Here is a 27,129-nt window from a genome sequence, read left to right as displayed (position 1 = left end):
TAAATAAATAAATAGAGTAATAAATATGTACAAACATATATACAGGTGCTGTGGGGAAGGGAAGGCGGTAAGATGGGGGAATGGAGAGGGGGACGAGGGGGAGAGGAAGGAAGGGGCTCAGTCTGGGAAGGCCTCCAGTCTTGGAAAACTCTGAGAATCAATCATCAACCATCATCAGTGGTACTTATTGAGTGCCTGATAAATAAAGTAGGACATCTCTCTGCCTCCTGATTCCAGAAGTCCCGACCCATTGGTCCTCCTCTTCAGGAATGTGACGTCTGGATGCTTGGATTCCCGGTGAGATGGCCCGAGCGGTGAAAGTTTGGGCAGGATATGGCAAGGTCCGGTATCCCCCTTCTCCCCCCTCCATCCGGCCCCAAATTCAACCACTCCCCTCCCTGACCACGGTGACTGTCGACTGGAGAGGAAGAAAGCCAGAAGTGGGAGAGTGGGGGAGGAGACAGAAATACCCAGTGACTCATAATTTCCCTTTAAATACCGCCGGTTTTCCGTCCAGGAGAGCTCCGGGCCAGAGGAGAGTCCGAGCCGCCGATCTTGACTGACCGGTGACCGTGGGACGGGCGGCCCGAAGGCAGGGCAGGATGGTCTGGGGTAAGTCGAGGTTTTGGGAGCGGGACCTCAAATAGCCCAGAAAAACTTCCATTTCCGAGGGTTGGCAGCCGGAGAGGCAGCATGGCGTGGTGGTTACAGCACAGGCCTGGAATAATAATAATAATAATAATAATAATAATAATGATGGCATTTGTTAAGCGCTTACTATGTGCAAAGCACTGGGGGGGATGCAAGGTGATCAGGTTGTCCCACGTGGGGCTCACAGTCTTCATCCCCATTTTCCAGATGAGGTAACTGAGGCGCAGAGAAGTTAAGTGACTTGCCCAAGGTCACACAGCAGACACGTGGAGGAGCTGGGATACGAACCCACGACCTCTGACTCCAAAGCCCGGGTTCTTTCCAATGGGCCACGCTGCTTCTCGTGGGTTCTAGTCCTGCCTCGGCCACTTGTCTGTTGTGTGACCTTGGCAAAGTCAGTTTACTGCTCCGGGCCTCAGTTCCCTCATCTGTAAAATGGGGATAGAGAATATGAGCCCCACGTGGGACAGGGACTGTGTCCAACCTGATAAACTTGTATCTATCCCTGGGCCTAACAAATACCATCATTATTATTGTTATTTTTACCTGGGCATTGTCCTGATTTTACGGTTGGGAAGGAAGGTGAGGGAGAGGGAGGGAGGGAGGTCAGGGTGAGGGAGAAAAGCCTGCTTTATGGGAGATTTCAATCTATGGGGAGAGACAGATATTGAAATAATTATAGTATTTGTTAAGCACTCTGTGCCAAGCACTCTCCTAAGCCCAAATTAATCGGGTTGAACACATTCCCTGCCCCACATGAGGCTCACGGTCCAAGCAGGAGGGAAAGCAAGTATTGAATCCCCATTTTACAGATGATAAAACTGAGGCCCAGAGAAGTGAAATGACTCAGCCCATGACCACACCGCAGGCACGTCCTGGAGCTGAGATTAGAACCCAGGTCCTCCGACTCTCAGGCTTGGGCTCTTTCCACTAGGCCAAGCTCCTCCTAATCAATCCATCCATCAATCATATATATCATCATCAATCATATTTATTGAGCGCTTACTGTGTGCAGAGCACTGTACTAAGCGCTTATATATATCTCAATATATATATTGAGAGCTTACTATGTACACTGTACTGAGTGCTTGAGGAAATACAATAGAGTCGGTGGACAAATCCCTGCACCCTGGGAGATTACAATCCACAGTGGGGAGATGGACAATAAAATAAATTACAGGTAGTATAAAGACCGCTACAAAAGTGGTCGTTTGTTCATTCGTTCAATCGTAATTATTAAGCGCTTACTATGTGCGGAACACTGTACTAAGCCCTTGGGGGAGTGCAACAGAACAGAGTTGGTTGATAAGTACCCGCCCACAAGGAGATGATTAATTATTAAAGGATTGTAGACTGTCGGCTCGATATGGGAGGGGAACACATCTGCTGATTCTGTTGTGTTCGACTCTCCCAAGTGCTTAGCGCACATGGTAAGCGCTCAGTAAGTACCCCTGCGAGTAATCACTCACAATGATCAGTGATGGATCAAGTAATCAATGATTCGGAGGTTGAGGAGAAGAAGGAGGCTAGGCCGCAGATCAAGAAAGCTTCTGTTGGATCTAATGCAGGAGTCATTTTGGAGCATATGGAGTCATTTAGACTGTAGGCTCGTTGTGGGCAGGGAATGTGTCTATGTATTGTTCTTAGGTACTATCCCAAGTGCTTAGTACAGTGCTCTGCACACAGTATGTGCTCAATAAATACGACTGAATAAATGAATGAATGAGCAAAGTGTCCTACAGGGAAGAAGGAGGGAGAAGTTCCATTCATTCATTTACTTGTATTTTTTGAGCGCACTGTTTAATAATAATAATAATAATAATAATGGCATTTGTTAAGCGCTTACTATGTGCCAAGCACTGTTCTAAGCGCTGGGAGGATACAAGGTGATCAGGTTGTCCCACGTGGGGCTCACAGTCTTAATCCCCATTTTACAGATCAGGTACTGTACTAAGTGCTTGGGAAGCAGCGTGGCTCAGTGGAAAGAGCTTGGGCTTTGGAGTCAGAGGTCATGGGTTCGAATCCCGGCTCCACCACATTTCTGCTATGTGACCTTGGGCAAGTCATGAGCCCCTTCCTTCCTCTCCCCCTCGTCCCCCTCTCCATCCCCCCATCTTACCTCCTTCCCTTCCCCACAGCACATGTATATATGTTTGTACATATTTATTACTCTATTTATTTACTTATTTATTTATTTTACTTGTACATATCTATTCTATTTATTTTATTTTGTTAATATGTTTGGTTTTGTCTCCCCCTTTTAGACTGAGCCCACTGTTGGGTAGGGACTGTCTCTATATGTTGCCTATTTGTACTTCCCAAGCGCTTAGTACAGTGCTCTGCACACAGTAAGCGCTCAATAAATACGATTGATGATGATGATGATGACGATTTAACTTCTCTGAGCCTCAGTTACCTCACCTGTAAAATGGGGATGAAGGCTGTGAGCCCCCCGTGGGACAACCTGATCACCCTGTAATCTTTCCCAGCGCTTAGAACAGGGCTTTGCACATAGTAAGCGCTTAATAAATGCCATTATTATTATTATTAAGTACAAATCAGCAACATATAGAGACAATCCCTACCCAACAATGGGCTGACAGTCTAGAAGGGGGGAGACAGAGAACAAAACAAAAACAAGTAGACAGGTGACAATACCATCAGAATAAAGGTTTGAAACCTTTCTTTTGTTGGTATTTGTTAATAGCTAACTATGTAACTAGTTAGCACTGGTGTAGATATGAGCTGATCAGGTTGGACACAGTCCCCATCCCACATGAGGCTCACAGTCTTCATCCCCTTTTTCCAGATGGGGAAACTGAGGCCCACAGAAGCGAAAGGACTCGTCCAACATCACCCAGCCAGACACGTGGCGGAGACGGGATGAGAACCCAGGTCCTCTCCCTCCCGGGCCCCGGGGCCACGAGGCCCCGCCGCTTCTCGGTTTCCCGGTTCCTCTCCCGGGGATTCTTAGCTCGAGAATCTGTGGTGTGTCGGTGTAGGGAACAGAAAGCCGGGGAAAGGGGAAAGGAAACCGGGTGAGAGAAAGAGCGAGATCAAATAGGCAAGGAAGAGGCGGGGAGAAGAGGAAAGGGGACCCGAAGAAAACCGCAGAAAGTTCGCCAGGGAAAGCGGAGAGGCTGTCGGCACTGCTTTTCATCTACCTCACCCTCTCCTATTCAATCAATCAATCAATCGTATTTATTGAGCGCTTACTGTGTGCAGAGCACTGTGCTAAGCGCTTGGGAAGTACAAGTTGGCAACATATAGGACCCTATTCCAACCCAGTCCGCACGCTTTGATCCTCTAATGTTAACCGTCTCCCCGTAGCTCCACCTCATCTGTCTCGCCGCCGACCTCTCGTCCTGCCTCTGGCCTGGAATCAATCAATCATATTTATTGAGCGCTTATTGTGTGCAGAGCACTGTGCTAAGCGGTTGGGAAGTACAAGTTGGCAACATATATTCTCCCTCCTCAAATCTGACAGATAATTACACCCTCCCCCTTTCAAAGCCTTACTGAAGGCCCATGTCCTCGAAGAGGCCTTTCCCGACTAAGCCTTCCTTTCCTCTTTTCCCACTTCCCTTCTGTGTCACCTTGACTTGAAGTACAAATTGCCCCCCTCAGCCCCACCGCATTTAGATAAATGTCCATAATTTTATTTCAATTTATTCATAGTAACGAATGATTGACTGATTGATTGAGGGCCCAGGGCCAACTCGGACTGATTAAAGTTCCCCGCCAACCCCGGCGAAGACCAGACCGATTTGTTGACTTGGATATTTCTGAGAAATCAAAGCAGGCAGGTTCACATGCTGAAAACACAGGCCAAGCAACCGATTGATCAATACCAGAAAACCCTTAACTGAGGTTGGCCCATGCTACAAAAACAGCAGAGAACCAAGCCAGCGCACCACAAAAGCACTTCCCTGTTCTCGTTATGAGAAAATTTCCCTTCCTTTCTGTCAGCTAAGAATATTCCCAGCTCCGAAAAGTCCCAAACAGAATCCCTCCCCCTCTAGATTGTCTCATTCCCTGAACTATATAGCTCTTCCAGTAGACTGGAAACATCCGGAGGGCAGGGATCGTGTCCAGTTGACTGTCTTTATTGTTCATTCATTCATTCAATCGTATTTATTGAGCGCTTACTGTGTGCAGAGCCCTGTACTAAGCTCTTGGGAAGTACAAGTTGGCAACATATCATCATCATCATCATCAATCATATTTATTGAGCGCTTACTGTGTGCAGAGCACTGTACTAAGCGCTTGGGAAGTACAAGTTGGCAACATATAGAGATGGTCCCTACCCAACAGCGGGCTCACAGTCTAGAAGGGGGAGACAGACAACAAAAGAAAACATATTAACAAAATAAAATAAATAGAATAAATATGTACAAATAAAATAGAGTAATAAATACGTACAAACATATCGACTTTATTGAGCTCTAACTATTTATTAAGCGCTTGGGAGAGTACAATATAACGATAAGCAGACACATCCTCTGCCCACAACGAGCTTACAGTTTTTATTCATTCATTCAGTCAGTCGTATTTATTGAGCGCTTACTGTGTGCAGAGCACTGTACTAAGCGCTTGGGAAGTACAAGTTGGCAACATATAGAGACGGTCCCTACCCGACAACGGGCTCACAGTCTAGAAGGTTACAGTCTAGCTTGCATCATACCCTCCCAAGCGCTCAGTACAGTGCCAAAGCACCCAGTAAATGCTCACTAAATACCACCGATTGTCTGACTACCCTCCTAGCCTCTTAGGTCACTTTCCTCATCTGTAAAAGGGAAATTAAAGACTTGTTCTCCTTCCCCTTAAGACTGTGAGGTCTGGCAGAGACGGGAATGTGTCTGCTAATTCTATCATGTCGTGCTCTCCCAAGTGCTTAGTAGAGTAAGCGCTCTCTCTCTCTCCGCGTGCCTGCCGTGTTTGACCCTGGTCAGGTCACTTCTCTGCTCTGGGCCTCAGTTGCCTCATCTGTAAAATGGGGATGGAGCCTGCGAGCCCCACGTGGGGCAGACGTCTAGACTGGGAGCTCGTTGCGGGCCGGGGTTGTTGCTGTTTATTGTTGCGTTGTATTTTCCCAAGCGCTCTGCACACAGTAAGAGCTTAATAAATACGATCGAATGAATGATGAATGAATGAATGAATGAAGGACAACCAGATTAACTTGTATCTACTCCAGAGCTTAGTGATAATAATAATAATAATGATGGCATTTATTAAGCGCTTACTATGCGCAAGCACTATTCTAAGTGCTAGTGCTTTGCACATAGTAATAATAAGAATGATGGCATTTATTAAATGCTTACTGTGTGCAAAGCACTGTTCTAAGCACTGGGGAGGTTACAGGGTGATCAGGCTGTCCCACAGGGGGCTCACAGTCTTCATCCCCATTTTACAGATGGGGTAACTGAGGCCCAGAGAAGTGAAGTGCCCAAAGTCCCACAGCTGACAAGTGGCGGAGCCGGGTTAGAGAAGCAGCGTGGCTCAGTGGAAAGAGCCCGGGCTTTGGAGTCAGAGGTCAGGGGTTCGAATCCAGGCTCCGCCAATTGTCAGCTTTGTGACTTTGGGCAAGTCACTTAAATTCTCTGGGCCTCAGTTACCTCATCTGTAAAATGGGGATGAAGACTGTGAGCCCCCGTGGGACAAACTGATCACCTTGTAACCTCCACAGCGCTTAGAACAGTGCTTTGCACATAGTAAGCGCTTAATAAATACCGTCATTATTATTATTATTATTATTATTATTATTATTATTTGAAGAAGCCTCTAAAAAGTGGTTTCCCCCCGGTGGAGACAAGCTGGAACTGCAGCTAATCCTTTCCCACAGGGGTTGGTAAAATAAAGTAAAATAAAATAAAATAATGAAACTAAAACAAGCCGGCAACCTATGGAGACGGTCCCTACCCGACAACGGGCTCACGGTCTAGAAGGGGGTGACAGACAACAGAACAAAATATGGAGACGGGTGTCAAAATCCCCAGAACAAATGGAATTACAGCTCTATGCACATCACTAACAAATCAAATAGAATAGTAAATGTGGACAAGTAAAATAAATGGAGTAATAAATCTGTACTACTACTACAACTACTACTACTACTACTATCAATCAATCAATCATATTTATTGAGCGCTTACTGTGGGTGTGCAGAGCACTGTACTAAGCGCTTGGGAAGTCCAAGTGGGCAACATATAGAGACAGTCCCTACCCAACAGTGGGCTCACAGTCTAGAAGGGGGAGACAGAGAACAAAACAAAACATATTAACAAAATAAAATAGAATAGATATGTACAAGTAAAATAAGTAAATAAATAGAGTAATATATATGTACAAACACAGGAGTAGGAAAACAACCACCCAAAAAAAGTAAGCTCCTTGAGGTTAGGAGTCATGCCTACTGATTCAAGAAATACCCTCCCGAGCGTTTAGTACAATACTAGGCAAAACAGTAGGCACTCAAGAAATACTGCGGACTGATTCACTTTAATATTGAAGCAGTGTTGCCGACTGGAAGGAGCCCGGGCTTTGGAGTATGAAGGACATGGGTTCTAATTCCGACTAAATTACCAACTTGTACTTCCCACTACCACTACTACTACTACTACCACTACTACTACTACTACCACTACTACTACTACTACTACTACTACTACTACTACTACTAATAATAATAATAATAATAATAATAATAAATCTGTGCCGGCTCCGGATGGGATTCCCGAGACGTCGCTTTGGGGGGCTTCCGGGCTGGGAATCCCCTTTCCCCCGGCCCCTCCAGTGGGATCTCAGTGGTCACTGCCAACTGCTGCCCTTTCTGGCCTCCTTGGCAGGTGGTGGGCCGTCTTCCCCGAGAGACTCCATGCCGGGCGGACTCTGCTGGGCCGTGCTGCTCTGGGCCGTGGGAGGACTGACCTCCGCTCAACCGGGTAAGATCGCCCTTCTACTTCCTCCTTCTCCCCTCCGGTTGGCTTCTTCCAGCTCCGCCAACTGTCAGCTGGGTGACTTTGGGCAAGTCACTTCACTTCTCTGGGCCTCAGTTCCCTCATCTGGAAAATGGGGATTAAAACTGTGAGCCCCCCTGTGGGACAGCCTGATCACCTTGTAACCTCCCCAGCGCTTAGAACAGTACTTTGCACATAGTAAGCGCTTAATAAATGCCATTATTATCATTATAATTATTATTCTAGACTGTGAGCCCACTGTTGGGTAGGGACCGTCTCTATACGTTTCCAACTTGTACTTCCCAATAATAATAATAATAATAATGGCATTTGTTAAGCACTTACTATGTGCAAAGCACTGTTCTAAGTGCTGGGGGGATACAAGGTGATCAAGTTGTCCCACGTGGGGCTCACAGTCTTAATCCCCATTTTACAGATTCCCAAGAGCTTAGTACAGTGCTCTGCACACAGTAAGCGCTCAATAAATATGATTGATTGATTGATTGATTGATTCCCTCATGCCCTGTAATAATAGGAATAATGAGAAGAAGAAGAAGAAGAAACAGTAATATTTGCCAAGTGCTTAGAGAAGCAGCGTGGCTCAGTGGAAAGAGCCCGGGCTTTGGAGTCAGAGGTCATGGTTCAAATCCCGGCTCCGCCACTTGTCAGCTGGGTGACTTTGGGCAAGTCACTTCACTTCTCTGGGCCTCAGTTCCCTCATCTGGAAAATGGGGATTAAAACTGTGAGCCCCCCTGTGGGACAGCCTGATCACCTTGTAACCTCCCCAGCACTTAGAACAGTGCTTTGCACATAGTAAGCACTTAATAAACGCCATCATTATTATTATTATTCTAGACTGTGAGCCCACTGTTGGGTAGGGACCGTCTCTGTACGTTGCCAAGTTGTACTTCCCAAGCGCTTAGTACAGTGCTCTGCACACAGTAAGCCCTCAATACATACAATTGATTGACTGATTAAGAGCTCAATAAATAAAGAGCTTGACTGATTCCAAGTTGGTATTTCATCCTCATTTTGCAGACGAGGAAACTGAGACACAGCAATATTAGTGCAGTGCTCTGCACACAGTAAGCACTCAATAAATACAACTGAATGAATGAATTGGCTGCCCAAGGCCTCACAGGAGGCAACTCACAGAGGCAGGATTATTATTAATAACAGTAATAATACTAATAGTGGTATTTGGTAAGTGCTTACTATGTGCCAAGCACTGTTCTAAACGCTGGGGGGGAGACAAGGTGATCAGATGGTTCCCACTTGGGGCTCACAGTCTTAATCCCCATTTTATGGATGAGGTCGCTGAAGCACAGAGACGTTAAGGGACTTGCCCAAGGTCACCCAGCAGACCTTCAAAGCCTTACTGAGCGCTCACCTCCTCCAAGAGGCCTTCCCGGACTGAGCCCCCTTTTTCTTCTCCTCCTCCCCATCCCCCCGGCCCTACCTCCTTCCCTTCCCCACAACACCTGAATATCTGTTTGTACAGATTTATTACTCTATTTATTTTACTTGTCCATATTTACTATTCTATTTATTTTGTTAATGATGTGCATCTAGCTTTAATTCTGTTTGTTCTGATGCCTTGACACCTGTCCACATGTTTGGTTTTGTTGTCTGTCTCCCCCTTCTAGACTGTGAGCCCGTTGTCGGGTAGGGACCCTTTCTATATGTTGCCAACCTGTACTTCTCAAGCGCTCAGTACAGTGCTCTGCACACAGTAAGCGCTCAATAAATAGGATTGAATGAATGAATAAAAGTGGCAGAGGCGGAATTAGAACCCACGTCCTCCGACTCCCAAGCTCTTTCCACTAGACCACCCTGCTTCCCTGCTATCTCCAAAACACCGTACTGAGCTCTCGTTACAGTACAATATTCATTCATTCATTCAATCGTATTTATTGAGCGCTCGCTGTGTGCAGAGCACTGTACTAAACGCTCGGGATGTACAAGTGCAATAGACACGATCCCTCTCCACCGGGAGCTTACAATCTTGGGACGGAGACAGGTGGGACACATCAGATAGTGCAGAACTTCTCTGAGCCTCAGTTACCTCATCTGTAAAATGGGGATTAAGGCTGTGAGCCCCACGTGGGACAACTTGATCACCCTGTGTTCCCCCCCAGCGCTTAGAACAGTGCTCTGCACATAGTAAGCGCTTAACAAATGCCATTATTATTATTATTATTATTAGCGGGTGAGTGAACTGAGGAAAGATCACTAGAGGAAGAGGCATTCGGAAGGGCTTTAAAGAGAATAATAATAATGATGATGGCATTTATTGAGCACTTACTATGTGCAAAGCACTGTTCTAAGCGCTGGGGAGTTTACAAGGTGATCAGGTTGTCCCACGGGGGGCTCACAGTCTTAATCCCCATTTTCCCGATGAGGGAACTGAGGCCCAGAGGAGTGAAGTGACTTGCCCCAAGTCACCCAGCTGACAAGTGGCGGAGCCGGGATTTGAACCCATGACCTCTGACTCCAAAGCCCGGGCTCTTTCCACTGAGCCACGCTGCTTCGGAGAGCCGAGATCCCAGACACGTGGCAGAGCCGGGATCAGGGCCCAATGTCCTCTGACTCCCAAGCCTGGGCTCTTCATTCATTCATTCAATCATTGATTGATTGATTGATTCATTCATTCATTCAATCGTATTTATTGAGCGCTTACTGTGTGCAGAGCACTGTACTAAGCGCTTGGGAAGTCCAAGCTGGCAACATATAGAGACGGTCCCTACCAAACAGCGGGCTCACAGGCTAGAAGACTGTTCTTTCCATTAGATCGCACTGCTTCTGCCTTCATCAGCGCTGATCAATCAATCAATCAATCAATCATATTTATTGAGCGCTTACTGTGTGCAGAGCACTGTACTAAGTGCTTGGGAAGTCCAAGTTGGTAACATATAGAGGCAGTCCCTACCCAACAGTGGGCTCACAGTCTAAAAGGGGGAGACGGAGAACAAAACCAAACATACTAACAAAATAAAATAAATAGAGTAGATATGTACAAGTAAAATAAATAGAGTAATAAATATGAACAAACATATATACAGGTGCTGTGGGGAAGGGAAGGAGGTAAGGTGTGGGGGGGTGGAGAGGGGGATGAGGGGGAGAGGAAGGAAGGGGCCCAGTCTGATTGATCAATCAATCAATCAATCGTACTTATTGAGCGCTTACTGGGTGCAGAGCACTGTACTAAGCGCTTGGGAAGTCCAAGCTGGCAACATATAGAGACAGTCCCTACCCAACAGTGGGCTCACAGTCTAAAAGGGGGAGATGGAGAACAAAACCAAGCATACTAACAAAATAAAATAAATAGAATAGATATGGACAAGCAAAATAAATAAATAGAGTAATACATATGTACAAATATATATCCTTGGCTAACAGATTATACCAACTGTTTTCGTCCGCACTGACTTTTTTCCCTTTCTCTGTCTTCCCAGGCAGGAAAGAAGCCCCCGGAAGCAATGTCAGCTGTTGGGTTTACAACGTCAACTTCATGAACTGCACTTGGAAAGCCTCTGAGGACAAAGAAATTCAGCATTTCCTCTACATACAGCCTTCACAGTGAGTGCCAATGAGAGACCGTCTTTTTTTCCTTTATTTAATGCCATTTGTGAAGCCTGAGGGTCAGAGGACCTGGATTCTAATTCCACCTCTGCCCCGTGCTTGCTGTGTGACATTGGACAAGTCATTTAATAATAATAATGACATTTATTAAGCGCTTACTATGTGCAAAGCACTTTTCTAAGCTCTGGGGTAGATGCAATCAATCAATCAATCGTATTTATTGAGCGCTTACTGTGTGCAGAGCACTGGACTAAGCGCTTGGGAAGTCCAAGTTGGGAGATACAAGGTAATCAAGTTGTCCCACGGGGGGCTCACAGACTTAATCCCCATTTTCCAGAAGAGGGAACTGAGGCCCGGAGAAGTTAAGTGACGTGCCCAAAGTCACCCAGCTGACAGCTGGCGGAGCTAGGATTCGAACCCAAGACCTTCTGATGCCCAGGCTGTAGCCAGTAAGCTACATTATTTCCCTCCGACTTGGTTGGAACCTTTATTGGAGACTTTTGGCTATTTCAGGGCATGTTTGAAGTACACCACCGATTTCCAAGGCCGACACGTTGGATGTCACTTTGATCACATACCCAAAAATCAGGTGACTAGATTCCTCATGTCAAGAGTGAGGAACGAAACGGCAGAACGGACGAATACAACGTTTATAAAATTCATGGACGAATATGGTAATCTTTCCATCGAAGCCTTCGCGCCGCCCGGCCGCCTCCATGCAGTCAGTTCTGTGGGGACGGGGGGGATTGTAGCTGTAATAATGATAATAATAATAATAATAATAGTGCTGGTATTTATTAAGTGCCTCCCCCACGCCTCCATGCAGTCAGTTCTGTTGCGGGGGGGGGATTGCAGCTGTAATAATAATAATAATAATAGTGCTGGTATTTATTAAGCACCTCCCCCACGCCTCCATGCAACCAGCTCTGGGGGGGATTGCAGGCATCATCATCATCATAATAACAGTAATGGTATTTATTAAGCACCTCCCGGCCACCTCCATGCAGCCTGCTCTGGGGGTGGGGTTGCAGGTGTAATAATAATAGCAATAATAATAATGGTGGTATTTATTAAGCACCTCCCCCATGCCTTCATGCAACCAGCTCTGGGGAGGGATTACAGGCATCATCATCATCATAATAACAGTAATGATATTTATTAAGCGCCTCCTGGCTGCCTCCATGCAGCCTGCTCTGGGGTGGGGGTGGGTTACAGGTGTAATAATAATAGTAATAATAATAATGGTGGTATTTATTAAGCGCCTCCCCCACGCCTCCAGGCAACCAGCTCTGGGGGGGATTGCAGGCATCATCATCATCATCATAACAGTAATGGTATTTATTAAGCACCTCCCGGCCACCTCCATGCAGCCTGCTCTGGGTTGGGGTGGGGTTACAGGTGTAATAATAGTAGTAATAATAATAACGATGGTATTTATTAAGCGCCTCCCCCACGCCTCCATGCAACCAGCTCTGGGGGGGATTGCAGGCATCATCATCATCATAATAACAGTAATGGTATTTATGAAGTGCCTCCCGGCCGCCACCATGCAGCGTGCTCTGGGGTTGGGGGGGTTGCAGGTGTGATAATAATAGTAATAATAATAATGATGGTATTTATTAAGCGCCTCCCCCACGCCTCCATGCAACCAGCTCTGGGGGGGATTGCAGGCATCATCATCATCATAATAACAGTAATGGTATTTATTAGGCACCTCCCGGCTGCCTCCATGCAGCCTGCTCTGGGGTTGCGGGGGTTGCAGGTGTAATAATAATAGTAATGATAATAATGATGGTATTTATTAAGCACCTCCCCCACGCCTCCATGCAACCAGCTCTGGGGGGGATTGCAGGCATCATCATCATAATAACAGTAATGGTATTTATTAAGCGCCTCCATGCAGCCAGTTTTGGGGCCGGGGGGAATTGCAGGCCTCATCAGAATAATCTTCTAGACTGTGAGCCCGCTGTTGGGTAGGGACCGCCTCCATATGTTGCCAACTTGGACTTCCCAAGCGCCTAGTACAGTGCTCTGCACACAGTAAGCGCTCAATAAATACCACTGAATGAATGAATGAATTCAAACCGCCCGTCTCTTGCTATTGCTGGTGTTTTCATTTATATCGCTCTCCTGACCGCTTAGGAATACATCATTTCACACCCACGTCTTTCTTTCCCTCAGGCAGCCTCCAACTAGGGATCTCTTGTCCAATTCAGTCAGTCAATCAATCGATTCATGGTATTTATTGAACAGTTCCCGTGTTTGCAGAGCATTATACTAAGCATATATATATAGATATAGATATATATAGATATAGATATATATCTATATATATATAAAGAAGTAAAGTGACTTGCCCAAGTCCCAGAGCAGACAAGTGGCAGAGCTCTAGCCACTCTTCGTAGTAATAATACTAATAATGATGGCATTTGTTAAGCGCTTACTATGTGCAAAGCACTGTTCTAAGCGCTAGGAAGGCTTTTAGACTGTGAGCCCACTGTTGGGTAGGGACTGTCTCTATATGTTGCCAACTTGTACTTCCCAAGCGCTTAGTACAGTGCTCTGCACACAGTAAGCGCTCAATAAATACGATTGATTGATTGACTGATTGAGGGATACAAGGTGATCAGGTTGTCCCACGTGGGGCTCCCGGTCTTCATCCCCATTTGACAGATGAGGGAACTGAGGCTCAGAGAAGTGAAGTGGCTTGCCCAAGGTCACACAGCAGACATGTGGCGGAGCCGGGATTCGAACCCATGACCTCCGACTCCAAAGCCCGGGCCGCTGCTTCTCCAGTAGCTTCTAGTAGCTTCTCACGCTGCTTGTAATAGTGCAACAATTACTACTACTACCAGTAGTAGGGATAGCAGCGTGGCTCAGTGGAAAAGAGCCCGGGCTTTGGAGTCAGAGGTCCTGGGTTCGAATCCCGACTCCACCACATGTCTGCTGTGCGACCTTGGGCAAGTCACTTCACTTCTCTGAGCCTCTGTGACCTCAACTGTAAAAATGGGGATTAAGACTGTGAGCCCCGCGTGGGACAACTTGATCACCTTGTATCCCCCCAGCGCTTAGAGCAGTGCTCTGCACATAGTAAGCGCTTAATAAATGCCATCATTATTATTATTATTACCAGAACAACAACTACTCTCTGTGCCTCAGTTCCCTCGTCTGTAAAATGGGGATGAAGACTGGGAGCCCCACCTGGGATGACCTGATTACCTCGTATCTACCTCAGCGCTGAGTACAGTGCTTGGCACTTAGTAAGCGTCTAACAAATATCGTAATTCCTACTGGATTTCGGTTTGCTTTTCAGAAATTTTCAATCCACCGAGGAATATTACCGTGAACTGCTCGGAATCAAGTTGCCTCATAACCTGGCATGAGCCAGAAAGCCGAAGAGCGCTGCAATCGTATTATTTCAACTATGAAATCAGCATCCAGAAAAAGGTATGAACTCCCTTCCCCAGAGTTACCGCTGACACGTATCCACCGTCCCAGTTGGCTGTCCATAGTAGTAATAATAATTGTGCTATTAGAACAGCGCTTTGCACGTAGTAAGCGCTTAACAAATGCCATTATTATTATTATTATTAATGGTTTCATCAAAAAAAACCCACCAAAAAACAGTAGTAATAATAATTGTGCCATTAGAACAGTGCTTTGCACATAGTAAGCACTTAACAAATGCCATTATTATTATTATTAATGGTTTCATTAAAAAAAACCACCAAAAAATAGTAGTAATAATAATTGTGCTATTAGAACAGCGCTCTGCACATGGTAAGCGCTTAACAAATGCCCTTATTATTATTATTAATGGTTTCATTAAAAAAAACCACCAAAAAATAGTAGTAATAATAATTGTGTTATTAGAACAGTGCTTTGCACATGGTAAGCGCTTAACAAACGTTATTATTATTATTATTAACGGTTTCATAAAAAAAAACCCACCAAAAAATAGTAGTAATAATAATTGTGCCATTAGAACAGTGCTTTGCACCTAGTAAGCACTTAACAAATGCCATTATTATTATTATTATTATTAATGGTTTCATTAAAAAAAGTCACCAACCCACCAAAAATAGCAGTAATAATAATTGTGCTATTAGAACAGTGCTTTGCACGTAGTAAGCGCTTAACAAATGCCATTATTATTATTATTATTATTAATGGTTTCATCAAAAAAAAGCCACCAAAAAATAGTAGTAATAATAATTGTGCCATTAGAACAGTCCTTTGCACATAGTAAGCACTTAACAAATGCCATTATTATTATTATTATTAATGGTTTCATAAAAAAAACCCACCAAAAAACAGTAGTAATAATAATTGTGCCATTAGAACAGTGCTTTGCACATAGTAAGCACTTAACGAATGCCATTATTATTGTTATTATTAATGGTTTCATTAAAAAAAATCACCAACCCACCAAAAATAGTAGTAATACTAATTGTGCTATTGGAACAGTGCTTTGCACGTAGTAAGCGCTTAACAAATGCCATTATTATTATTATTATTATTAATGGTTTCATCAAAAAAACCCCGCCAAAAAACAGTAGTAATAATAATTGTGCCATCAGAACAGTGCTCTGCACATAGTAAGCACTTAACAAATGCCCTTATTATTATTATTAATGGTTTCATTAATAATTTCATTTAATTAAGCGATTAGTACAGTGCTCTGCACATAGTAAGCGCTCAATAAATACGATTGATTGATTTCATTAAAAAAAAACCACCAAAAAATAGTAGTAATAATAATTGTGCTATTAGAACAGTGCTTTGCACATGGTAAGCGCTTAACAAATGCCATTATTATTATTTTTAATGGTTTCATTGAAAAAAACCCACCAAAAAATAGTAGTAATAATAATTATGCCATTAGAACAGGGCTTTGCACGTAGTAAGCGCGTAACAAATGCCATTATTATTATTATTATTATTAATGGTTTCATTAAAAAAATCACCAACCCACCAAAAATAGTAGTAATAATAATTGTGCTATTAGAACAGTGCTTTGCACGTAGTAAGCGCTTAACAAATGCCATTATTATTATTATTAATGGTTTCATCAAAAACCCCACCAAAAAATAGTAGTAATAATAATTGTGCTATTAGAACAGTGCTCTGCACATAGTAAGCGCTCAATAAATACGATTGATGATTAAAAAAAAATCACCAACCCACCAAAACTAGTAGTAATAATAATTGTGCTATTAGAACAGTGCTTTGCACGTAGTAAGCGCTTAACAAATGCCATTATTATTATTATTAATGGTTTCATCAAAAAAAGCCACCAAAAAATAGTAGTAATAATAATTGTGCCATTAGAACAGTGCTTTGCACATAGTAAGCACTTAACAAATGCCATTATTATTATTAATGGTTTCATTAAAAAAAAATCACCAACCCACCAAAAATAGTAGTAATAATAATTGTGCCATTAGAACAGTGCTTTGCACATAGTAAGCACTTAACAAATGCCATTATTATTATTATTATTATTATTAATGGTCTCGTCAAAAAAACCTCACCAAAAAACAGTAGTAATAATAATTGTGCCATTAGAACAGTGCTTTGCACATAGTAAGCACTTAACAAATGTCATTATTATTATTATTATTAATGGTTTCATTAAAAAAAAATCACCAACCCACCAAAAATAGTAGTAATAATAATTGTGCTATTAGAACAGTGCTTTGCACATAGTAAGCGCTTAACAAATGCCATTATTATTATTATTATTATTAATGGTTTCATAAAAAAGCCACCAAAAAATAGTAGTAATAATAATTGTGCTATTAGAACAGTGCTTTGCACATAGTAAGCACTTAACAAATGCCATTATTATTATTATTATTAATGGTTTCATTTAAAAAAAAATCACCAAAAAACAATCCCTCCCTTTCTGGACCTTCTTCTTGCTTTAGTCTATCAGCTCGCTGTGGGCAGGGAATGCACTGTGCTAAGCGCTGGGGAGAGTCCAACACCACAGAGATGGCAGACACATTCCCTTCTAGACTGTGAGCACACTGTTGGGTAGGGACCGTCTCTATATCAATCAATCAATCGTATTTATTGAGCGCTTACTGTGTGCCGAGCACTGTACTAAGCGCTTGGGAAGTACAAGTCGGCAACACGTAGAGACAGTCCCTACCCAACAGCGGGCTCACAGTCTAGGAAATGTTGCCGACTTGGACTTCCCGAGCGCTTAGTCCAGTGCTCTGCACACAGTAGGCGCTCAATAAATACGACTGAATGGCTGAATTCCCTGCCCACAGCGAGCTGATAGACTTTGGGCAAGTCACTTCACTTCTCTGGGCCTCATCTGGAAAATGGGGATTGGGACTGTGAGCCCCCCGTGGGACAACCTGATCACCTTGTATCCTCCCCAGCGCTTAGAACAGTGCTTTGCACATAGTAAGCGCTTAATAAATGCCATTATTATTATTATTATTATTCTCTAGGCCTCAGTTACCTCATCTGTAAAATGGGGATTAAGATTGTGAGCCCCACATGGGATAACCTGATCACCTTGTAACCTCCCCAGCACTTAGAACGGTGCTTTGCACATGGTAAGCACTTAACAAATACCAAAATTATTATTATTATTATGGGGAGGAGGAGAGGAAAAAGGGGGCTCAGTCTGCTTGCCCAAGGGGGAGCCTAATACATAGCACAAACCCCTCATGGATCTCTTCATTCGGGACATTGGGTGAAGAATTGGGGAAATTAGTTGGGCAAAGAGATGAGCCGATGGAGGGGATTCATTAGGTCATCATCAATCGTATTTATTGAGCGCTTACTATGTGCAGAGCACTGTATGCACTATGCACTATGTGCAGGTCAGAATAACAATCAAATGGAGAATGTGTGTAAGATTTTGGAAAATTTACTTGGTTTCCTTGTCTTTCTTAGGTTGGCGATTCCTTCGAAAAAGTGAGTATTCTCTTCATTTTCTACCCCCCGCTCAGAGGTTAAGGCTGGTTAACCCTTCTTCACTGTAAACTCATTGTGGGCAGGGAGTGTGTCTATTTACTGCTGTGCTCTCCCAAGCGCTTAGTACAGTGCCCTGCACATAGTAAGTGCTCAAGAAATGACAGCTGACTGGTTTCACAGGCGTTAATAGAGATAATTAATTCTCACTTCTAGACTGTGAGCCCACCTTCTAGACTGTGAGCCCACCGTTGGGTAGGGACCATCTCTATATGTTGCCAACTTCCCAAGCGCTTAGTACAGTGCTCTGCACACAGTAAGCGCTCAATAAATACGATTGATTGATTGAGTGGGGAGAGACAGGGGAGAATCAGGTCCCAGCTGGGGCTCACATTTATCAGTAGGAGGAACAGCGGGTATCGAATCCCTGTTTTGTAGCTGAGAAGAAATGAAGTGACCGGCCCAAGGTCACACAGCAGGCAGGTGACAGAGCCGGGATTAAAACCCACGTCCTCTGACTCCCAAGCCTGGGTTCCTTCCAGAGGACCTGAGTTCTAGTCCCGCTAGTCACTTTAAGAGAAGCAGCGTGGCTCAGTGGAAAGAGCCCGGGTTTTGGAGTCAGAGGTCATGGGTTCAAATCCCAGCTCTGCCAGTTGTCAGCTGGGTGACTTTGGGCAAGTCGCTTCACTTCTCTGTGCCTCAGTTACCTCATCTGTAAAATGAGGATTAAGACTGTGAGCCCCCCGTGAGACAAACTGATTGCCTTGTAACCTCCCCAGTGCTGAGAACAGTGCTTTGCACATAGTAAGCGCTGAGCCCACTGTTGGGTAGGGACCGTCTCTATATGTTGCCAACTTGTACTTCCCAAGAGCTTAGTCCAGTGCTCTGTACACAGTAAGTGCTCAATAAATACGATTGAATGAATGAATAAATGCCATCATCATTATTATTATTATTGCTACTTCTCTGGGCCTCAGTTTCCTCATCTGTAAAATGGGGATTAAGACTGTGAGCCCCACGTGGGACACAGTCCCACCCGATTAGTTGAACTAAACCCCAGGGCTTAGTTCAATGTGCGGCACATTATAAAATCTTAACAAATACCATGAAAGAAACAAAGCAAAACAAAACAAAAAAAACACGAGCTTATTAAAAGGCCTAAAGCCTGGAGGGCAGGGATTGAATCTCCTAACTCTATCCTACTCTCAGGAGCACTTAGTAGGAGTCAGAGATCATGGGTTCAAATCCCGGCTCCACCACTTATCAGCTGTGTGACTTGGGGCAAGTCACTTAACTCCTCTGGTCCTCAGTTCCCTCATCTGTAAAATGGGGATGAAGACTGTGAGCACCCCACCGTGGGACAACCTGATCACCTCGTTAACCTCCCCAGCGCTTAGAACAGTGCTTTGCACATAGAAAGCACATAATAAATGCTATCATTATTATCATCATCATCATCATCAATCGTATTTATTCAGCGCTTACTATGTGCAGAGCACTGTACTAAAGCGCTTGGGAAGTGCAAATTGGCAACATCTAGAGACAGTCCCTACCCAACAGTGGGCTCACAGTCTAAAAGGGGGAGACGGAGAACAAAACCAAACATACTAACAAAATAAAATAAATAGGATAGATATGTACAAGTAAAATAAATAAATAAATAGAGTAATAAATATGTACAAACATATATACATATATACAGGTGTATATGTATATATACATGTACATATATATGTATATATATGTATATGTATATATACATATACATATATGTATATATTTATATGTATATGTATATATACATATATGTGTATATATGTGTATGTATATATACATATACATATGTATGTATATATATTTATATGTATATATACATTAGTAGTAGTAGTAGTAGTCGTACAGTGCTCTGCATACAAGAGATGCTCCATAAATACTATGAATCGATTGAAAGCATCATGAGAGGCCAATGCAGGCATTTTCCATTGTATTCCAAGGTTGTCACGTTGACTCAATCCAACCATCACACCGATTCCTTCTACACCTACAACAATTATGATCCGCGATCCAAGTACACTCTGCAAGTGCGTGCAGTCTACGATCGGAGTCCCCAGGTTATGGGCCTTTGGAGTGAACCCTTGGAGTTTGGTAAGTTGCCACCTTCGGCGCGCAAAGGCCGAATTATCCTGAACGGGGGCTTGGGTTTTTCTGATCTTCCCGGGATTCTCCTCACCACTGCCCACCACCTCAGTCACGATTGACGTTTTTCTCATTTGTTTATAATGCAAACGAGTCAGTAACACAGTCTGCAGTATTTCCAGGGTCCTCATTTTCTTGCTTCCCGCTCCCTACTTCCTGCTCGTTTGTACATATTTGTTACTCTATTTATTTATTTGTTCATTTATTTATTTATTTATTTGTTCATTATTTATTTATTTATTTATTTATTCATTCACTCATTTATTTATTCATTTATTTAATCATTTATTTATTTATTTATTTATTCATTCATTCATTTATTCATTCATTCATTCATTCATTTACTTATTTATTTATTTAGTTATTTAGTTATTTATTTATTTTGCTTGTACATATCCATCCTATTTATTTTATTTTGTTAGTATGCTTGGTTTGGTTCTCCGTCTCCCCCTTTTAGACGGTGAGCCCACTGTCGGGTAGGGACCGTCTCTATGTGTTGCCAACTTGGACTTCCCAAGCGCTTAGTACAGTGCTCTGCACACAGTCAGCGCTCAATAAATGCGATTGATGATGATGATGATGATGATGATGATGCTCCTTTTCTTTTTTATGGTATTTGCTCAGCGCTTACTATGTGTCAGGCACTGGTCTGCGGTACAGGTTAATCAGCTCGGACACAGTCTCTGTCCCACGTAAATAAATAAATTACAGATATGGATGTGGGGCCGAGGAAGGCAGTACGTACTTAATCAATCCATCCTTCAGTCCTATTTATTGAGCGCTTACCATGAGCGGAGCGCCTGGGAGAGAACAGCAACGTAAGAGACACATAGCTCAAATAGGAGGGAGAACAGGTACCGAATCCACATTTTGTCATCATTATTCTTGCTGTTATCATCATTATTTGTCATGTGTAGTAGCCCCTTACTGTGTGTAAAGCACTGTGCTAAGCACTGGTGTAGATACAAGTTAAGCAGGACAGACACAGTCCTTGTCCCTCCTGGGGCTCACAGTTTAAGCAGGAGGGAGAACCACGCAGAGAAGCAGCGTGGCTCAGTGGAAAGAGCCCGGGTTTGGGAGTCAGAGGTCATGGGTTCAAATCCCACTCCGCCAATTGTCACTTCACTTCTCTGGGCCTCAGTTACCTCATCTGTAAAATGGAGATTAAGACTGTGAGCCCCCCTGTGGGACAACCTGATCACCTTGTAACCTCCCCAGCACTTAGAACAGTGCTTTGCACATAGTAAGGGCTTAATAAATGCCATCATTATTATTATTATTCATTCAATCATATTGATTGAGCACTTACTGTGTGCAGAGCACTGTACTAAGCACTTGGGAAGTACAAGTTGGCAACATATAGAGGCGGTCCCTACCCAACAGCGGGCTCACAGTCTAGACCAGGGTTTATACCAGTGCTCTGCACACAGTAAGCACTCAATAGATATGATGAATTGATTGATTGTCCCACATGGGGCTCACAGTTATTGAATTCTCATTTTCTGAGTATGATTTTGATTATGATATTTGTAGAGCGCTTACTATGTGTCAAGCACCGTTCTAAGCGCTCTGTCGCCCTGTGAATTCCAGCTTTAATGTATGTTGCCAACTTGTACGTCCCAAGCGCTTAGTACAGGGCTCTGCACACAGTAAGCGCTCAATAAATACGATTGAATGAAGGAATGCGTAAGTGCTCAATAAATATGATTGAACGAATGAATGAATGAATGCACACAGTGCTCAATAAATATGATTGAATGAATTCAGAATTGCTCTCTCTGCCTCGTTGGGACGGTGCCGGGAGCACCATCTTTAAGCGTTTCAGGGTGGCATCAGCGGAGTTGGTGAGAGGGCAAGGGGAGACAGAGGGGCTGATCCCCCACCTCCATTTGGAGGGCAACCCCCGACCCCTTCTCCCCAAAACAGTCATCGCGTGACTTGTCGCCCACCAGGGTCCGGAAAGGAGGCCGGGAGCCCGTGGCTGGTCTGGATGCTGGTGGTTTTTGGGAGCCTCGTGTTCGCCCTGGGCATCCTCTGCCTCTGGAAAAGGTAACGGGATTTGGAAAATGTGCTGTTCATTCATTCATTCATTGAATGTTCTCTGTTCTCCGTCTCCCCCTTTTAGACCGTGAGCCCACTGTTGGGTAGGGACTGTCTCTATATGTTGCCAATTTGGACTACCCAAGCGCTTAGTACAGTGCTCTGCACATAGTAAGCGCTCAATAAATACGATTGATGATGATGATGATGATGAATCATACTGAGCGCTGACTGTGTGCAGAGCACTGTACTAAGCACTTGCAAGTCGGCAACATCTAGAGACGGTCCCTACCCAACGACGGGCTCACTGTCTAGAAAGGGGAGACAGACAACAGAACGAAACATGGAGACAGGTGCCAAAATCGTCAGAACAAATAGAATTAAAGCTATATGCATATCGTAAACAAAATGAATAGTAAATAGGTACAAGTAAAATAAATCGAGTAATCAATCTGTACAAATATATATATATATAGGTGCTGTGGGGAGTAAATATGTACAAAATGAATAGTAAATATGTACAAAGTAAAATCAATCGAGTAATAAATCGGTACAAATATATACATGGGTGCTGTGGGGGGTAAATACGTACAAAATGAATAGTAAATATGTACAAGTAAAATAAATCGAGTAATCAATCTGTACAAATATATATAGGTGCTGTGGGGGGTAAATACGTACAAAATCCATATCTATCCTATTTATTTTATTTTGTTAGTATGTTTGGTTTGGTTCTCCGTCTCCCCCTTTTAGACGGTGAGCCCACTGTCGGGTAGGGACTGTCTCTATATGTTGCCAACTTGTACTTCCCAAGCGCTTAGTACAGTGCTCTGCACATAGTAAGTGCTCAATAAATACGATTGATGATATATATATATATATATTTGTACGTATTTATTACTTTATGTATTTATTTTGTTTGTACATATTTATTCTATTTATTTTATTTTGTTAATATGTTCTGTCTTGCTGTCAGTCTCCCCCTTCTAGACTGTGAGCCCACTGTCGGGTAGGGACCGTCTCTAGATGTTGCCAATCTGGACTTCCCAAGCGCTTAGTACAGTGCTCTGCACACAGTAAGTGCTCAATAAATCCGATTGAATGAATGAATGAATGAATTCCCTAACCTCCTGGCCCTTTTCACTGTTTCCAATCTTCTCCCGTCCCAGGCTCATTGTGCTGAAAGGATTGTTTCCTCCGATTCCACAAATAAAGGACAAGATCAGCGACTTTGCCCAGCCCCAGAACAGCCACGTAAGCGCGGGCCCTGATGGATGTGGAGATCAAACTGCGACTCGATGGGATTTATTGAGTGCTTACTGTGGGCAGAGCACTGGACTAAGCGCTTGGGATAGTCTAATTTAACAGAGTTGATAGATAATGTTCCCTAACCGTAAGAGCTTACAGAGTGGAGGGGAAGAAATCATTCAATCAGTGGTATGGTCTGAGCACTTACTGTGTGCAGAGCGCTGTACTTAGCGCTTGAGCCCACTGTTGGGTAGGGACTGTCTCTATATGTTGCCAACTTGTACTTCCCCACAGTGCTCTGCACACAGTAAGCACTCAATAAATATGATTGATGATGATAATTCATTCATTCCATCACATTTATCAATCAATCAATCAATCAATCAATCGTATTTATTGAGTGCTTACTGTGTGCAGAGCACTGTACTAAGAGCTTGGGAAGTCCAAGTTGGCAACAGCACTTACTGTGTGCAGAGCACTGTACTAAGGGCTTGGGAGAATAGTCATTCATTCATTCATTCATCACATTTATCAATCAATCAATCAATCGTACTTATTGAGTGCTTACTGTGTGCAGAGCACTGTACCAAGGGCTTGGGAGAATAGTCATTCATTCATTCATTCCATCACATTTATCAATCAATCAATCAATCGTATTTATTGAGCGCTTACTGGGTGCAGAGCACTGTACTAAGCGCTTGGGAAGTACAAGTTGGCAACAGCACTTACTGTGTGCAGAGCACTGTACTAAGGGCTTGGGTGAATAGTCATTCATTCATTAATTCCATCACATTTATCAATCAATCAATCGTATTTATCGAGCGCTTACTGTGTGCAGAGCACTGTACTAAGCGCTTGGGAAGTCCAAGTTGGCAACAGCACTTACTGTGTGCAGAGCACTGTACTAAGGGCTTGGGAGAATAGTCTTCATTCATTCCATCGCACTTATCAATCAATCAATCAATCGTATTTATCGAGCACTTACTGTGTGCAGAGCACTGTACTAAGCACTTGGGAAGTCCAAGTTGGCAACAGCACTTACTGTGTGCAGAGCACTGTACTAAGGGCTTGGGAGAATAGTCATTCATTCATTCATTCCATCACGTTTATCAATCAATCAATCGTATTTATCGAGCGCTGACTGTGTGCAGAGCACTGTACTAAGCGCTTGGGAAGTACAAGTTGGCAACAGCACTTACTGTGTGCGGAGCACTGTACTAAGTGCTTGGGAGAATAGTCATTCATTCCATCGCATTTATCAATCAATCAATCAATCGTATTTATCGAGCACTTACTGTGTGCAGAGCACTGTATGAAGCGCTTGGGGGAATAGTCATTCATTCCATCGCATTTATCAATCAATCAATCAATCGTATTTATCGAGCACTTACTGTGTGCAGAGCACTGTATGAAGCGCTTGGGAGAATAGTCATTCATTCCATCGCACTTATCAAGCAGTTATAATAATAATAATAATGACATTTATTAAGCGCTTACTATGTGCAGCGCACTGTTCTAAGTGCTGGGGAGGTTACAAGGTGATCAGGTTGTCCCACGGGGGGCTCACCGTCTTCACCCCCATTTTCCAGATGAGGTAAGTGAGGCCCAGAGAAGTTAAGTGACTTGCCCCAAGTCACACAGCTGGTAAGTGGCAGAGCCGGGATTTGAACCCATGACCTCTGACTCTAAAGCCCGGGCTTTTTTCCATTGAGCCACGCTGCTTCTCCCAGAATGGGGTGGAAAAGGTGGAGAAGCAGGGGAGAAGACCCTAAATATGCCCCCATCTACCTCGAAGCAAGGTGGTGTATTGGTTAGACTTTGGACCCAGGAGTCAGAGGTCCTGGGTTCTAATCCCTCCCCCCCGCTGTTTGTCTGCCGCGTGACCTTGGATGAGTTACTTCTCTGGGCCTCAGTTCCCTCATCTGCAAAATGAGGATTCAACAACCAGTTCTCCCTCCTACTTAGACGGGGAACCCCGTGTGGGACCTAATTATCCCGTCCCTTCCCCAGCGCTTAGTACAGTGCTCGGCACAGAGTGAAGCCGTTCCCAAATATCACAATTATTATGATTTTCCCCGCCTCTGCTCCCTGACAGAAAGCACTTGCCAGATAGGTCTTCTCTCTCACAACCTTCTTTGCCAGACCCCGAGGAAGGAAATTATAATAATTGTGGTATTTGTTAAGCGCTTACTATGTGCCAAGCACTGGGGGAGATACAAGGTACACAGTCCCTGTCCCACATGGGGCTCCCAATCTTCTTCTCCATTTTACAGATGCTGTAACTGAGGTTTAGAGCGGCCAAGTGACTTCCCCCAGGTTACACAGCAGATTAGGGGGGATTAGAACCCAGATCCTTCCGACTCCCAGGTTGGGGCTGCATTCACTAGGCGATGCTGCTTCTCTGAAAAGAGAAATATCCCCCGGGGAAAAATCTGTTTATTCATTCGGTCGTATTTATTGAGCGCTTACTGTGTGCACTGTTGTTCTCGTACTCTCCCAAGCGCTTAGCAGCGTGGCTGAGTGGAAAGAGCCCGGGCTTTGGAGTCAAGAGGTCATGGGTTCGAATCCCGGCTCCCCCACATGATGATGATGATGATGGTATTTCTTAAGCGCTTACTATGTGCAAAGCACTGTTCTAAGCGCTGGGGAGATTGCAAGGTGATCAGGTTGTCCCATGGGGGGCTCACAGATTTTAACCCCCATTTTCCAGATGAGGGAACTGAGGCCCGGAGAAGTGAAGTGACTTGCCCAAAGTCACACAGCTGACAAGCGGCGGAGCCGGGATTTGAACCCATGACCTCGGACTCCAAAGCCCAAGCTCTTTCCACTGAGCAACGCTGTTTCTCTACTGCTGCTACTGCTGCTCCCCACATGCCTGCTGTGTGACCTTGGGCAAGTCACTTCTCTGAGCCTCAGTTCCCTCATCTGTAAAACGGGGGACAACCTGACCACCCTGTACCCCCGCCCCAGCGCTTAGAACAGTGCTTTGCACATAGTAAGCGCTTAACAAATGCCATCATTATTAGTAGTAGTAGTAGTAGTAGTTTAATATGTTTGGTTTTGTTCTCTGTCACCCCCTTCTAGCCTGTGAGCCCGCTGTTGGGTAGGGACCGTCTCTATGCGTCGCCAACTTGTACTTCCCAAGCGCTTAGTACAGTGCTCTGCACACAGTAAGCGCTCAATAAATACGATTGATTGATTGATTGATTGATAGTACAGGGCTGTGCGTGTATTAAGTGCTCAATAAGTACAACTGAGGGACGATTGACTGGCCGCCCCCGCCGCCTCAGGCCTCCCTGACGTATCCTCTCTCTTCCTGCCCATCTTCCTTCCTGCAGATCATCTGGGAGGAATTCAAACAGCCGCCGGAACGGTGCGAGATCGAATTGATCCGGTCCGAAGGGGAAAAGGCTTGACGTGGATCCCGGGCCCGGGATTCGGACCACCTGGGTTCTCATCCCGAGTCCGCCCCGCGTCCGCTGTGCGACCCTGGGCCGGTCACTTCACTTCTCCCTGCCT

General features: G+C 44.2%; 1 protein-coding gene across 2 annotated transcripts; it reads left to right on the top strand.

The window, feature by feature from the left end:
- The first annotated feature begins 462 nt into the window (after positions 1-462).
- LOC119937762 (granulocyte-macrophage colony-stimulating factor receptor subunit alpha-like) lies at positions 463-27,129 on the top strand. Of its 2 annotated transcripts, XM_038757386.1 has the most exons (11): positions 463-612; positions 3,461-3,546; positions 7,497-7,592; positions 11,064-11,187; positions 11,704-11,864; positions 14,504-14,637; positions 18,109-18,129; positions 20,121-20,271; positions 22,275-22,371; positions 23,532-23,616; positions 26,949-27,129. In XM_038757386.1, exons 3-11 carry the CDS (start codon positions 7,526-7,528, stop codon positions 27,024-27,026), a joined length of 918 nt encoding a protein of 305 aa, XP_038613314.1. In that variant the 5' UTR covers positions 463-612; positions 3,461-3,546; positions 7,497-7,525; the 3' UTR covers positions 27,027-27,129. The 2 variants fall into 2 exon arrangements, with proteins under 2 accessions (XP_038613314.1, XP_038613313.1); XM_038757385.1 differs by lacking the exon at positions 3,461-3,546.

The sequence above is a fragment of the Tachyglossus aculeatus genome, chromosome 15 (genome assembly GCF_015852505.1).
Source record: "Tachyglossus aculeatus isolate mTacAcu1 chromosome 15, mTacAcu1.pri, whole genome shotgun sequence".
NCBI classification, from domain to species: domain Eukaryota; kingdom Metazoa; phylum Chordata; class Mammalia; order Monotremata; family Tachyglossidae; genus Tachyglossus; species Tachyglossus aculeatus.
Note: the sequence above shows the minus strand (reverse complement) of the source record. Positions and strands in the feature narration are given on the sequence as shown.